The 15,469-nt window shown below is 43.7% G+C and overlaps 1 protein-coding gene across 13 annotated transcripts in view; it reads left to right on the top strand.

Moving 5' to 3' along the window:
* The window catches only part of LOC120512368 (spermatid perinuclear RNA binding protein), a 59,434-nt gene that overhangs the window by 23,368 nt on the left and 20,597 nt on the right, over positions 1 to 15,469 (top strand). For 6 of the 13 annotated variants that reach the window (XM_039730590.1, XM_039730589.1, XM_039730588.1 and 3 more), the window contains exons 3-13: positions 1,715 to 1,932; positions 2,674 to 2,839; positions 4,523 to 4,667; positions 5,452 to 5,622; positions 9,928 to 10,022; positions 10,432 to 10,527; positions 11,240 to 11,351; positions 11,913 to 12,010; positions 12,459 to 12,570; positions 13,274 to 13,366; positions 14,206 to 14,405. In XM_039730590.1, the coding sequence (XP_039586524.1) occupies positions 1,715 to 1,932; positions 2,674 to 2,839; positions 4,523 to 4,667; positions 5,452 to 5,622; positions 9,928 to 10,022; positions 10,432 to 10,527; positions 11,240 to 11,351; positions 11,913 to 12,010; positions 12,459 to 12,570; positions 13,274 to 13,366; positions 14,206 to 14,405 (1,506 nt within the window). The remainder of the gene's footprint in view (positions 1 to 1,714; positions 1,933 to 2,673; positions 2,840 to 4,522; positions 4,668 to 5,451; positions 5,623 to 9,927; positions 10,023 to 10,431; positions 10,528 to 11,239; positions 11,352 to 11,912; positions 12,011 to 12,458; positions 12,571 to 13,273; positions 13,367 to 14,205; positions 14,406 to 15,469) is intronic. The other 7 variants (XM_039730592.1, XM_039730597.1, XM_039730591.1 and 4 more) reach the window with 4 other exon arrangements.

Raw genomic sequence — 15,469 nt, 5'->3', positions numbered from 1 at the left:
ACTTGGTGGCAGTGCAGATGAAATGTGTGTACCAAGCATGCTGGGTATGGTTGCAGTGAGGAGTCACTCCTCATTTGTCTGGGTTTGGCTGCAAATAGAAATGCCTGAGATGTGGGGTTTGTAAAGATGTGCAAGTATGAAGCATTGTGATGATGAGATTCTGAAATGTGTTCACAAAAAGGCAATAAACCTACTCAGTTGCTGAACAATATGAGTGAAGTTTAAACACATTTATATATTTTTAAGCCTTTTAAGGTTATTACTGAGAGAATGGAAATGAGAATAAATGCAATAAATTTTAAATACAGTTGCTAGCATTTGTGTGGCTGGTTGCTGCAGGTAGGCTGTGTGTTTATATTTGTATTTTAAAAAAAGACCTAAACCAAGACTTTTACCAGTTACAGAGGGAAAGGGAGAAAGAACTCTGCAAAGCAGAGTTGTTAATATATTTTAAATAGTGTCCCACTCTGTCATTCTTTTTGGCCTGAATTGTGATGAGGAGTTGATCTTGTCAGCCCTCTTCATCATCATTAGGAATTGCCAGTTTGTTTCTGATCCATGCTGTAGCTGACATTTTGGCAGGTAGAAGATGGTGGTGAGTTGTAAATGCAGCTCGGCTGTTTCCCTGCAGCCTGGCTGCATCCATGTTGTGGATAACCACAAGAGGGACCTCCTGGAAGCACTGCAGCCTATCAAACTGCAGGGGATAAAACCAGCCCCTGACAGATGAATTGTTACTGCCCAAATTATCCATCTGGGTAGGAGCACAAAAATTAGGAAGGGAATGATGTCATGACCTTCAATGGAAGAGACACAGGGAGTGCAATAAACCAGGAAATCGTGGACAGTTCCTTAATAAGATCCAGCCTGGAGGCCTGTGAGGTTGTTCAAAGGCCCTTTGTGTCCTTAGGAGTGGGTACAACTACAAACCCATGAGGAGGTGGTGAAAATGACACCTAAGTAAGGTGCTTAACTGTTGGAGGAACAGAGGGGCTTGGTTGGTGATTATGTTCTGGGAGGCTTTCAGCAGTGCCTGATGTGTCTGCAGAGACCAAGACTCATTGCTGCCCTTGCCACAGGTCTGTGCTGTGGTCACAGCTGGTCTGGGGCACTGTTTAGACCAAAAATGTCTCACCTGAATCGTCTGCAGCAAACCCAAAACTTCCTAGCACAGGTTACCCAGCTAGGGAAGTTTACCTCCCTCAGCAGTGTCACTCAGGACTCTGAACTTCACTGCAGGCTTTTTTAATTAGCACTCTAATATCTTCCTATTCATTTGAATGTTTTTAAAAAAGAAATTTCAGTCTCTTACAGTTTATCTTTATTCTCATCTTCATCCATGCCTTTGCAAACCCCTGCACAGTGGCTGAGCCTCTCACAGCTCTGTACTGCCTGTGACTTCACCTGCAGCAGCAACAGCAAACCTGTGAGGGATTGGTTCTTTGAGTGCCTGGTCCCTGGTGTGTGCTGCTCTGGTCTCTGGCATGAACAGAGGAGGGGTGGCTGCACTCAGCACTTCCAGAATATGCAGAATTGCATTTGGAGAGTATCAGTGCCTGTTACAAAACAGGAGTCATCTCTCCTTGCCTGCCCTCCTTTCCTCATGCTGTGCCCAGTCTGCCCCCTCCCTGCCAGGCAGGATTCCCATTCAGGCAATGTCCTCTCCATGCTCCAGTAACTTGTTCTCTTTCTCCTGTTTCCCCCTCCACAACAGAGATCGATCCGATCTTTTGCTAACGATGACCGCCACGTAATGGTGAAACATTCAACCATTTATCCATCTCCAGAGGAGCTTGAAGCTGTCCAGAACATGGTCTCAACAGTAGAATGTGCCCTTAAGCATGTGTCTGACTGGATGGATGAAAAGAACAAGTCTGCAAAGTGTGAGGGTGATGTGGAAGCCAAGGAGGAAGCTGCAGAAGGCACTGCCAAGTGAGTGAGGCCTCAGCTCACAACGTGTCCCTGTGCTGCTCCCAAGGCTCCTTTCCTCCAAAAAGGAGGCAGTGTTACCTGGGTCTGTTCATAGAAGGAGGGGGATATATTTGGACTTGTTGATGTGGGAGCACGTGGGGGGAGTGCAGGGAATGGCAATAAGCCAACTGTGGGCAGCAGTTGCTCTCCTATTTCTTTGCTTATTTTACTGTGATGTTGTGAAGTTGCATTTAGCAGACAAACCTTTCAGCAGTTTTAAGCAAATACAATTCCCTGGAACACACCAGTGCAAATCAACAGCCGTGTGCCTGGGGGCTCCTGCAGTCTGATGCAAAAAAGAAGTTTTTATAATCCAGCAAACAAAGTTTCCTAAGCCTCCATTACTTCCCATTATTGCTATAGTTTAACTCCAGCTGGCAACTGTGGGGCAACACAGCCCCACATAGATGCTGATTTTTAATAAAAAAATAATCCAAGTGTGCAGTAAATGCTTTGCAGACAACTGGATGAGACAAGAGCTGGTGCTGGCCTGTCAAAGAAGCATTTCTTGCATTTTACTCCATGCTTTTAAACAGTCCTAGTCTATAAAACTGGCTTTTGTCACAGTCTTTTTTCTCAGCACTCAAAAATTAAAAATCCCATGTTGCTTTGAAAATTCTTTACTGTGACTCTGAAAGGTTCCCCTAAACTGTAGCTGGGAGCAAAATCCCCTTTAATTACCCTAAATTGTTTCATTTCCAGGGATCAAGGTGGTCGGACGTTGTGTGGTGTTATGAGAATTGGCTTGGTTGCAAAGGGCTTGCTGATCAAAGATGACATGGATCTGGAGCTGGTTCTCATGTGCAAAGAAAAACCCACAAAAACCCTGTTATGTATCGTTAAAGACAATCTCCCAGCTCAAATTCAGGTGAGTTCATTGGCAGCAGTCCTCCCACAGTGGCTGATAGCACTGCAAGGGCTATTTGGGGAAAGGCTGGAATTTGTTCCAACAAGAAAGACAAGTGATGTGAAGGAATATCCTCTGAATCTAGGATGGCATCTGGGGCATGTGACATGTTTAATGTGGCCATGAAGTCCTAACTCACAAATGTAACCTCTTCCTGCTGTTGTTGCCCTACTCCTGTTTGTGCTGTCAGTTCCCTGAGGGCAGCTGACCTCTGTGTGTGCAACTAACCCAGGGTGGGTTTGGGTGCTCTGGGCCACCCAGCATCAGCTGGACTGCAGAAATCTCTCCTGCTCAAGTGTGTCACTCAGTCCCTGTTGTTGTCCCCTGCCTGAACCTGCAGTTCCCATTGCAGCTGCTTTGCTTGGGCTGTTCCCACATAAACCCCTCTGTGCTGCCAAGGTGAGAACATGTCACTTTAGGTGGTCACTCATTTGGGCTCATGTTAGTCTGACCTCACTTTTTTTAATTTATGGCTACTTAATTCCGCTGCTGGCATCCAGTGGGCAGCTCTTGCAGCTTGTTCAGGGATACTCTGAGGCTGAGCAATCAGTCCAGCTTCCAGACTCACCAACACTGGTGCCAAGGAGCTGCCCTCAAATGTTCCACTGCAAGTGCCCCTCTCCAAACCACAACCTGCTTTTCTTCTGATCAGCTTTTCTCCCCGTTTTACCATTTTTGACAGCTGTTAGTTCTCACCATTAATTTTGTCACACAAAGGGCTTGTTTTAATGGGCTAATGTTGTTCCTAGAGATGTAGCCCTATCCATAGCTAAAAATGCAAAGGATCTTTTGAGTAGTAAAGAGTAAATTTTACTTGTTTGAAAATGATAGAGATGTATTGAGTGTTAAAGAATAAACCTTGTAGTGAGGCATGAAATGAGGAGGGCTGAAAATGAGAAGAAAAGTTAATTATGTGCTTCAAAAAAAGTGAGATAAAATTAAAGGATAGACATAATTAAAATATGTGAATACTGAATAAATTTGAGGGACAGGCAGGTAAGATCCTGTGGGGAAGGACTGTGAGGCATTACAGAAAAGATGAGACAAGAGGACTCTGACTTGTGAAATGCACCAGCTGCTGTGGGCATGGAGGACAGGAGAGGCTCTGCAGAGGGATAGGTGCTGTAGGTGAAGGAGGGTTCAGGCCCATTAGTGGACAAAAGGAACAAGTGAGCTCAGAGACTCAGCTTCTGCTTTGCTGGTTGAAGGCTCATGGTGAGCAGGTGCTCAGCCATTTTCATCCCAACAATAAGGGAGCTGCAGAGCAGCCTGCAGCAGGGAGGGCTCGGGGCAGACATCCCAACCACTGCTGGCTGAACAGGCTCCACACAGAAGGGGTCTGAGCCCCCTGTGGCTGCCCTTGTGCTGCTGGAGGGTGAGAGATGTCCCAAAGGGTGGCTGAAAGACCTGCAGAGAGATCACTGCAGAGAGCTCTGACACACTGCATGTTCACGGAGCAAACTGTAAGGCAGCTGTAGCACTGGCTACAAAAGAAATGTTTTAAATTGTTTTTAATGAGGGAGGCAAGGCAGCCTTTGTCACTACAATGCCCTGTAGCCTTCTCATTAGCTGAGGCACATACACAGATTCTTCACTTTTTCAGTCAATTGGGAGAGTCTTCAAATCTTTCTTGGTGACTTTCAGAAACTTACAGAAGAAAAGTATCTGGTGGAGGAGCATGTAAATGAGGCAGCTATTGTTATCCATAACACAAAGGAGCCCAAGCTCACTTTGAAGGTGATACTCACATCCCCTCTCATCCGAGATGAAGCAGAGAAGAAGGAAGGAGGTACATAGAGCGTTTTAACTTGGTTTTGAGACTGTTCTAGCTAAATGTCCTGACTGTGCAGCACAGGGTTAATTGGCAAGTAGGTTTTTAATTGTGCATCATGTATTGACTAGACTGGCTATTGCCACCATGAGTTACATTATTTGTGCCTTAAAAAGACAGAGGTCACTTAAATTTCATGTAAATATGTGTAGTTTTCCTTTAAAGCAATATTCCTACAGTGTTAACTCTGACATACAATTAGATCTTAGTTCTCCTTTCTTTCAGACTTGCTATTTAATTCTTCAGCACCTGGCGCTGCACAGTCTTGTTTGCAAATTAAGTCAGTCAAGTGGGATTGGTTCATAGTTTCTTGAAAAACTCATAAAAATGTTTCTCTTTATGTAAAAGCCCTCTCCTGCAAAGCTCGCCAGTGTGTCGCCTGGCCCTCAGTTTTTGTTGATTGATGACATGTATGTTTCTGGCTCGAAGAATTTCCTAACTGGGATACAATTGAAGTTATGGTGCTGTGATACAGCACTTTTGCTTCTGAATTGAACGTTGTACCTCATGTCCTTAGAGCAAAATAGTTCTAGAAAACTGTCACTTAGTCCTTTGCACTCCTCCTCCCTCACGGCGGTGTCCTCCCCGGTTCTGTGCCCGTGCTGCAGGAACGGTGCCTGTGGCACCAGTGAGGCTGCAAACAGGCTGTGAGCAGTAGAGAAGAGCAAATGTAGCCACACTTGGTTGTATTTTTAAAATCTTTTCAGTAATTTCTGCTTCCGCTTCCCAAACCTATCCCTAGAAACTTTGTCACTGGATGATGTCAGACCTTTGACCAACTGGCCACTCTCTGTCATGACAACTGAGGCAGCTGGGCCCGTGTGGGCTAGGGAACTCCCTGTCGCTCTCTTCCCATTTCCAGACTTGCCACGAGTCCTTTGCTTCCTCCTCTCCCACGTGGAACACGGACGGGGTGAGAAATGTTGGTCAGTTTCTCCTGTTGTGTTGGAGGCGATGGCAGCAAGGATCCCTTTCCAAGTGACATGTAACACTTTGGCAGCAGTTGAATGTAGAAAAATCTTACAGAACAGATGAATGGCAAAGATCCCTTCATTACCCTGGCTGTTTATTCTGAAATTAGCAACAATGCTGTTTCCAAGACCATTAAAAATAAACTGCATGTTGCTTTAGTTGTTCAGCTTCCCACAAGATGCTGAGAGCAGCCCTGGAGCTGCTGCAGCTCATCCATGTTCATGAGAGTCCGAAGTGCAGGACGAATTCCCATGGTGGAGGATTTGGGAGATTCCCACCAGGGGATATGGGTTTTCACAAAGGCTTCTGCCCAAGTATTTGCTTGTAAAAATTGATGCTTAATGCCAGCAAAGTCCAGGAATTTCTGAATTCATCTCAAACTAAAGGAGGGTTGGAATTTTTATGCTTTCTCATGCTTAAAACGTAGGTGGTCTTTTTTTTTCAGTGTCTTAAAATATTTTCAAAGGTCTCTACTATATTTTTGAAATTTAAAATGGTGTTACCACTTCTCCTGAAGTGGTTATGCACTGTCATTCTGTGCAGCTGCTGAGAACAGGGAATAGGGTGATGGATCTCGTGTTCAAGTCCAGGTTCCTTGGCATTGAATCATCACCAGGAACAGAGACATTTATCAAATTCCTTTTCAAGGTATATGGAGCATTATGTAGATGTCACTAAGTAAGTTGGGAGGGATGCATTTTTTTTGTAATCTTTCCAACCATTCGGATCGGAATAATTTAGATTCAGACCAAAAAAGTTTCATGTCTAATGAACAGGGGGAATAATTGGAGAAAACTGCTGAAAACACCTTGATCTCCAAAGCATTGCTGTATTTTTTCACTACCACTGAACAATGTCAACCAAATGTAAATAGACTTCTACACAGTTGAAAAACCTGTCAGTTGGCTCCATGCATTCTTTTGGCTGAAGGAGCTCAAAGTGCTGCTGAACTTGCCTTTCATCGTCCCTGTAAGAGAGGCCCAGACTGCCTGAGCCTGTGGAAAACTGACCAAGGTTTCTGTGGTGGGATTAGCACTAATCTGTCCTCTAACAACCCAGGTCAGGCCTACGGCCCTCGTTACCAGTGCTCCCATTGTTCTGTAGGAATGCTGTGTGTGCCTTCATGCCCTGATGTCAGAATGTATCGAAAAACATTCCTGGATTTCTCTTCAGTCCCCACCTCTTTGGAAAAGTGTTCATGTTTAAGATGTGGTGTTTGTCCTATTTGTTTTTGCTGCTCCTTAGCAAAAATAAATAGTGGCCCAGTGTGTGTGTGCATTTTGGTGTTTCTCACAAACAGCTACCCATAAAGCTCTGCTTTCTCATGTTGAGAAGTCAAGCACCTAAATTTGCCTGCATTTTGCATCAGTTTAAATTTTAAACCTCTTAAGAAACTGAATTTTTAGTCACAGCATCAAATATAAATTGGGCTTTCCAGACCAGAACCTTGTATCCTGAAAACCAGTTGCTGCCACTGAGCATCCAGTAACAACAAATTCTGTAATTACCAACAAGCTGGTTCAGCAAAGGGGCTGAAGCTCCTGGAGCAGCACACGGCCAGTGATGCTCCCGAGGGGCCAAGTGCCTCTGAAGGGCAGCAAGCCCAGCCTGCCCTCCCCTCTCTGGAGAAGACAAGGCTCCTGGACGGCTCCAATGAATGGAGCTGGCAGCTCCTGTGTGAAGAGAATGCTACAGCAGTGGGGAGAGAATTCCTGAGGGATTGGTTCTGCGTTGCATAGCGTGAGCTAACGTCAGGGCTTTAGAATTTACTCTTTACTGAACTCCTTGGATCACTGCCCTTGTTAAAACGACAAGGAAAAAAGGAAAGCTTTGCAATCCCGTTTGAAAATTTTGATTTGGTCTCACTTTCCTGACTGGCAGAGCATGAAGAAACATGCCATTCTCCCGAGGGGGTCTGAAGGGAGCCTGCTGCAAGCCGCTCGCCCTCTTCACTGCCTGTTCTCTTCATCTTTCTGTTTAATAGAATCTTGCACCCACAAGTTGGCAGACTGCAACATCAGGACACTGGGGCTGAACAAGCAATTGGCAAAATTCTCCAAGATATTTGTAAATTAGGCCTTGAAAAATGGTCTAAATCCTGTAAGAAAATGTATGGGTCTAAGTTGTTGAAACACATCTCAGGAGGCTTTTGGTTCACCTGAGTGACAGGTGACATGTATTCTCTTGGGTTTGTAGTTTAAATGAAAAATTAATTTACTTTATCAATGGCTGCAGCACTCTTTAGCAAAGCCTGATATGAAAGCCTCACTGAACCCCAGTTCATCGCAAAAAAATAATGATTTTGCAGTCAGTCACCTTTGCCATTTCTAACGTTTTAAAATAAGATTCTGATCATTCATTGACAGTACTTGTTTGATACAATACTTGAGCTTTAAGCAGATGTTTATATTGTCTGCACTGAAGTTTTCTCAGAGAACTACCCAGATGGATGTTGAGTAATCCTGTGCCACAAATGTCACTCCTGAAAACAACAAAACTGCAAAGGAAATTTAGAAGCAAATCTTGTGTTCCAAAGTGACCTTTTGTGCTCAAAGAAAGCCAGAGCTTTGAGACTTTGCAGCTTTCATTTGGACACTGATTTGCAAAGCAGACAAGAGGAGTGATTAATCCAGTCCTGGAATGCTGTTGATGAGGGCAATGACAAACAATGCAAATATCTGCTGTGAAGTTCACAGGGGTTAGAAAATAAGCTTATAGCACTTGAGTCAGCAGCTGTGAACTGCAGCCATCATCTGGCAGACAAGATACTGGTTCTGTTCAGTTTTACACTGGTAGGTTTTTCTTTGCTTTGGGCTCTTTTATTCATCATAACATCAAGTGCTTTTACCAGAGTAACCTCCCCAGGAAATGGCTTAGGAGAGGCAGCCTTAACATTCGAGATGCAATTGCTTATGCAGCCAATCCCATTCAAAGGAACCCATAAAATGTCCTTGGAGATGGCACTAACAAACTGATGGTACTTTTTCCTCATAACTTGTCCTGGTATTTTAGATGTCTTGCTGGATTTTGCTCATCTAGCAGAGTTTTCAGTTTGGAATGGATTTAGTATTTCATTCATCTCTGAAAAGGTCTCTGAAGACCTGGAAAATTAACCATTATAAATAATGAAAAGATTGTATTTCCAAATTATCTATTTTTAAGTCAAGAGTAACTATGTATTCATAGGAGAATGACATATTCAAGTTTTTAGTTAAGCCATATATTCATTTTGTTATTCCAGTTGTTCTCAACATCAGCTAAAACTAGAACCTGATTTCACAGAAACTGTAGAAACTGTCATTTATATAGAGTTCCCAGAGAATCTGGATGTTACAAACTCCTCTGGATTAAAATAAAATAAATACAGAGGAAAGGACTGATAGAGAATTCCCCTTAATGTAGAATTGGATGTGGCTGCTAAAAGCAGTTTGTTACAAGTTGGCTGATAAAGGGGGGGAAGGCAAAAAAAGTGTAAACCTGGACAGAAAGTATCAGTGTCTTGTCTCTCAAATCCATCTTTGAATTTCCTCTGTTGGTTTCAGTTGCTGTTGGGAAGCTTTTATACGAGGGCACTTCCTCTCAAATACATTAATGACCTGGAAGTTACCAAAGCCACTCTTTCATATGCTCTGGTTATATGAAAGACTAATCAATTAAAGTATTGTACTAGCATTTCCTGTATACTTCTTTCATTGAATTATACTGGCTAGTACTGTTCATGCAGTAGCATTTCAAATATATTAAATTTTTTTCTTTGGAATTCTCAGCAATTGCATGGATGTAATTTAACTTTGTACCTATTACATTTTTTTTATTACCCCCTGAGAATATCTTCCTCTTGTCCAAAGAAGCTTTGAAATTCTGTGCCACCTTTGTGGAATAGAAGTCACAAAGAAGAAGAGGAAAAAAAAGCCCAATACATCCCAACAGAAAAAAAAAAAAAAGGAAAGTGCTATAGAGCTATTTTCTGCCCTGAAATGTGTTCTACATTTTTAATAAGATCCCAGATTGTCTGTAGCAGTGGCCATCTTTATTATTACTATTATTTTACAAGGAGTGAATGCCTTTGCTTCTGTTGCACACGTGCACATTTACTACCTTTAATGGCTTGTTTAAATTAAATAACACCGTGCACTTAAATTCTGGGAGTCTTATTATCTCATTGAGATGCTGCCGCTCTTTTTGTATTGTGACAGAAACCCCTTGGTCAAATTGTATCTGTCTCTTTTTATCCCATTTTTACCAGTAGATAATGTTGCGATGAAAGATCCTCCGGACTTATTGGACAGGCAGAAATGCCTGGAGGCCTTGGCGTCTCTGCGGCACGCCAAATGGTTTCAGGTTGGCTCTTTGTTCTTACCTTGTTGTTATTGTAGCCTTGCGAGGTTTTATTTGAGACAGTTTTAATTTTAATGCCTCTTTAATTTCCGACTAGTCCCTCCTAGAGCAAAGGTCTAGAATTCCAACCCAGTGCTGTACTGTGCGAGGGCAAACGTGACAGGGAGGCAGTCAGCTGGTCCAGAGTTGTCATGAGGCTACAAAAGCAATCTTGACATTTCGCTGCCTTTTTTATACATCTCTCTAAATTCAAGTGTACTTTTATAGAAGTGGTTTTATTTTGCATGAAGCTGATTAAGTATTAAGTAATAATAATTTAAAATCTATCCCAGGACTCTGTGCATTTAAAAAGAAAAGCAAAGTTGAAGACCAGGCTTTCGCAGGTGTATTGGAATCATTTTGTTTGTTTTAGGCCAGGGCAAATGGACTAAAATCATGTGTAATTGTGCTTCGTATTCTGCGGGATTTGTGCAACAGAGTCCCCACATGGGCGCCACTGAAAGGCTGGGTAAGTACAGAACGAGCTGAAGGCCACAGGCTCACGTCCCACATCTCCTGAGAGCTGTAGCAGTGTCTGGACTGGAGAAAGCAGAGTCTTGTATGAGACTCCTCCTCCCACCCCTGTTCCTTTGCTCCCCATTAACTGCTCCCTGTGTAGAGGAGAGAAGGCAGCTAGTCCTGGAGTCTGTGACACACTGATCCCATGGAAAGGGACACACTGCTGTGGGCCTCACACGTCCTGGAGCATTGGCAGTAGACTCCCACTTGTTGCCTTCCACCCCTCTTGTTTAGTATTCCAAAACTATCCTGCTGCCATGACAATGCCGCTCCTGCCAGCGGCTGGCGCCCTTTCCTGGGCATGTTTGCTCTGTGAGCCTGGAGAGGAACACTGCAGGGCAGCAGAGGTGGTGTTTCTCTTGTGTGGAACTGAAAGCCCTCTGAGAGGAGAATATTCATCTGGCTTGACTTTAGAGACCTCTCCTGTTTTGACTTTTTGGGCAGACAGTGGAGAGCAGCTGGTGCCCTCAAAAGGTGACTCAGACCAGGGGGACAAAGACGTGTCCTGCATGGCCTCCTCTGGGGCAGGTCTGTGTCCCTTAGAGCTGTAGTGGATTACAAAGTGTCCTGATGTGAATGCTCACCCCCTCTGCCCCCCCATTTTTAACTTTCAGTCACAGTTACCCTTGTGTCCATACTAATCGTAATTTAATGTCTTCTAGCCACTCGAGCTTATATGTGAAAAATCTATAGGTACTTGTAATAGACCTTTGGGCGCTGGGGAAGCCTTGCGACGAGTGATGGAGTGCTTGGCATCTGGAATTCTGCTTCCTGGTAAGGGCCAAATGAGCTCCAGGAACACAAAGGGATGGTCAGCCCACCTTTACATTTAGCTGTAGGAGTACATGAGAAATGCCTGCTATGAACTCTGAACCTGCCATGGAGTGAAATTAATGGTTTTTTTCTTTAAAATATAAAATTATAATAAAGGATTTTGCATGGTAGTTACTGTGTGAATGATACTGCCACTGCAGAAGGTAATGGGGAATATTAGATTTGTTATAAATTAACCCCTACCTCATTAAGGGGTTGCAGGTAAATAGACTTAATGTTTATCTGGTTTCTACAGATTCCTTGAAATCTACATATCTGTCCAAATATGTGTTTTCTTCCAGACCTACTGATTTCAGTTAATGTTACCACCCATGAGCAGTGTTTACCCTGCTAAGGTCCGTGGCCACTGCAGGGGTATAAAACCTGGGGTCAGTTTGCATTGTGTGAGGCCTGCCCCCCTGCTGAAGGGCTGCTGCCCAGTGCAGCAAGGCTCAGCTGCTCTGCAGTCCCTGTCTGCACAGTGCTGCTCCCTGCCCCCAGTAACCCTTCCTCTCCCTCCAGGGGGCCCGGGGCTGCACGACCCCTGTGAGCGCGAGCCCACGGACGCTTTGTCTTACATGACAGTTCAGCAAAAAGAAGCCATTACACACAGTGCTCAGGTAGGACTCTGTGTGTGCTGCAGGGGAGGGATCAGCTCATTAGCGCCGTTTATTCTCTGCCAGGATGCCTTGTTTTCATGGCAGTCCTGACAGTTCTTGGGCTGCACTGTCCTGGAAAGGTTCAGCCATAGATCAGGAGTGCAAGAGTTAAATGTGTGTGAAATCTTACCCTTGCAGAGGCAGTGGGGTGCCTGTGCACCCACCTGGGCTCCCAGCAGAGCCCCTGGTGGGCTCCCTGTCAGTGTGCCCTGCACTCTGTGTTACAGAAATTCAAGAGTTTTATTTTTTCAGACATTAGCATTTTCCACAGCTATTGCAGCTGTAAAAGCTGTCTTCTTGTCTGTGAAAACCACAGAAGTAGTTTTGTGTCTAAAGACTTGCTAAAAACCTTAAGCAACTGAGGTGAAATCCTGCTGTGATTAATGTGTGTGTCTGCTGTCCCTTTCAGCACGCTCTCAGATTATCAGCCTTTGGGCAGATCTATAAAGTTTTGGAAATGGATCCCCTCCCATCAAATAAGTCATTTCAGAAATATTCCTGGTCAGTAACTGACAAAGAAGGTAGGTATTATTTGTTCCAAAAGTCACTAATTGGGCAGTAAACTAGGAGTTAATTTAGAATGGGTGAAGTTCTGAATTATGTGCTCTGAATGTGAAGTAGAAGCTATTCTTTGCTATATATGGAGTGATTTTTTTTTTTTTTAATATTTCACTGTGAGAATAAAATCTGGAAGTTCTGGTCTCTAGAAATACCAAGAGATGAGAGGCACAAGAGCCATAATGTAGCTGATGATTGTCTTTAAGCACAAAGTCCCTTGGCATCCAATGAGAAGTAGTGTTTGATTCTTATGCTGGCAAGGAGAGACTGCAGATGTGTCAAAAAGCATATAATGAGTGTCCATAATAAGAATTACTCAAAAATTATTCCTAGAAAACAATATATATCAAATTAAAAAATTTTCCATGTGTATTTTTGTGTAAAAACAATACTGTTGGAGGTCTTGCTTAGCCTAAATGTGGAAACCAGCACTGCAGGTTTGCAGTCCCTATCCCACACCTGGTACTGGACACAGATCCTGCCTGGCGTGGCAGAGTGAGCAGTAAACCAGTATTGGCTTTCATGTAGCAATAAGAAAGCTGTGACTGATGGATGAGTTCTTTTCTCTATAAACAAGCAAGAAGCAGTGTGGCACTAATCAGACTCCTGCTGTGGGATCGTGTTTTCCTAATGGCATATCCATATTACAAGAACTTTATACCCTAGGTACAGGCTCATCTGCTCTGAAGAGACCGTTTGAAGACAGTGTTGGGGATGATAAAGATCCAAATAAAAAGATGAAGCGTAATCTGAGGAAAAGTAAGTGCAGCACTTCTCCATTCTGTTTTCAAAGATCTATTGTACAGGGGGAGCTGCTTTAAAAGCTTCTCTGTGTTGGTGTGGTAGAGCATGTGAAAAAGTCTTTGGAACAAAATTGTTGTCTCTATCACCCTGCATTCAGAATGTCAGATACATTTCTGTGCATCTCAATTTCCCCTGACATGCTTTACTAACTGAATGATTTGCATTTTTAAATGGGATTGCCCATCAAGTTACACCAGAACTAAAGTTGCCCAAGCAGCTGAGGTACTTTATTGGTAACCTCCTTGTATTGTGAGGTCTTTTTAAAGTACTGCAGTGACTTTGCTGAGTGAAGATTGCACTCTCTTTACTCTTCCCCTTCCTGAGTTAGGTGCTGATCTCTCAGATCTCACACAAGGAAAATAAAATGTGTAATCTGCAAGCCATTAATGTTGCACATATGCACAGACTAGAAGTCTCTTGGCATTGCTGGGATCCAGTCATTCTGGGGGCTATTTTCATTGTGCTACTTGGATGCCAGTTCTGGATCTGGTTCCCCATTAGTTATCAAACCTGTTACTCCTTTTACAGCAGGCAGGAGGAATACAGCGAGCTGCAGCAGAATGTTGTTAATGTAAAACCAGGTCATTATAGTTGTTACCCTGAATTAGAATGGCTTATTAAGGACTTAACAGTGTTATGGCTCTCCTCACCCTCTTGAGAGGCTGAGGGATGGTTTTGCTCCTTGATACAGACAGAAGGCACTGAAATGCAAACTGTTTCATTTTTCTGTTCATCTTGTTTTGTTCATTTTCCTTTCCCCTCCTTCCCCCACCCTTTCTACTATCTTGTACTAGTACTAGATAGTAAAGCAATAGATCTCATGAATGCTCTGATGAGGCTGAACCAAATCAGGCCAGGGCTTCAGTATAAGCTGCTGTCACAGTCTGGTCCAGTCCATGCCCCAGTCTTCACAATGTCTGTAGATGTTGATGGTACGACTTATGAAGCATCAGGACCTTCTAAGAAAACAGCCAAGCTCCATGTGGCAGTGAAGGTAAGGCAGCCTGAAATAATCTGCTAACCCCAGATCTTGGGATGGAGTATGAAATGTGCTTAAAACTAGTAATATACAAGCTCAAAATTTAAAAAAAAAACAACAGCTGAGCTGCTCACTTTGTGCTCTAAAGACAGCTGGGCATGGTTCAAAGAGCATCACTGGTTTTGTGCTAGCCGGGGGGAAAAATTTCCTGGGGCTCTACAGGTCAGCTCATGTCAGAGTGGGCTGAATGTGGTGGTGAAATTCTGGATGGGAGGGGTTTAGTTGTGTTCTGTTCTCCTTCCTCCTGTTGGTTTGGAAGTGGCATGTTGGTGGCTGCTTCTTTCTCCCCCTCCTTGTCTGTATCCATTCCTGGCGTCCATTCCTGGAAATAGAGTTCTGTCCTTGGTGCTTGAGGAGCACCTCTGTGTAGTGGGTAAACCATGTCAAGGATTTATCCAGTTAAATTGCCCAGTGTGAGCATCCATCAGATGTGGGGTGTGAGGACGTGGCTCAGTGGTGGGCATGGCTGGGCTGGGGTAATGGATGGTTGGACTTAATGATCTTAAAGGTCTTTCCCAGCCTAAACGAGTCTACAAAAGAACATCTGTTAATAGAACTGCTCTTCTGATAGGAACAGGCCCATCTGTCATTCTGTGCCTCATTTTGTTTTGAACGAGAATTTCCTTTTTAGAATCTTCATCTGGCAACTTTCTGCTTTCCTTTGATTTCAGTTTTGAAAATCCCATTGTCCTATGTGCTTTCAAGTTCAAAGTGTCCAGAAGCATCTGAGGGCATGTGTTATTCCTTCAGGAAAAGTAGCTCTCTGCATGTGTGTCCTTCCAGACCTTCTGCCTCATTCTTTTATTTTGCCTTCCTCCCTGCAGTTTAAAAAACAACAAAAAAAAGCCTAAAAACCTCTCTTGCCCTGAAAAACTGTGACTGCTCTGCCCTTGAACCTCTCTGCGTCAGCCCGATCTGGGCTGGTGCCGACCCAGCTCTGTTTTCTCTAAATTTGCACATCAAAACATCCGCGACTCAAGCCAAGAGGAAATGGGTGGTGTGGTGGAGAGTCACATTTT

This window comes from Passer montanus, unplaced genomic scaffold, assembly GCF_014805655.1.
Source record: "Passer montanus isolate IOZ18808 unplaced genomic scaffold, ASM1480565v1 scaffold73, whole genome shotgun sequence".
Taxonomy (NCBI): domain Eukaryota; kingdom Metazoa; phylum Chordata; class Aves; order Passeriformes; family Passeridae; genus Passer; species Passer montanus.
The sequence above is the reverse complement of the archived record's forward strand: the minus strand, read 5'-3'. Positions and strand labels throughout refer to the sequence as shown.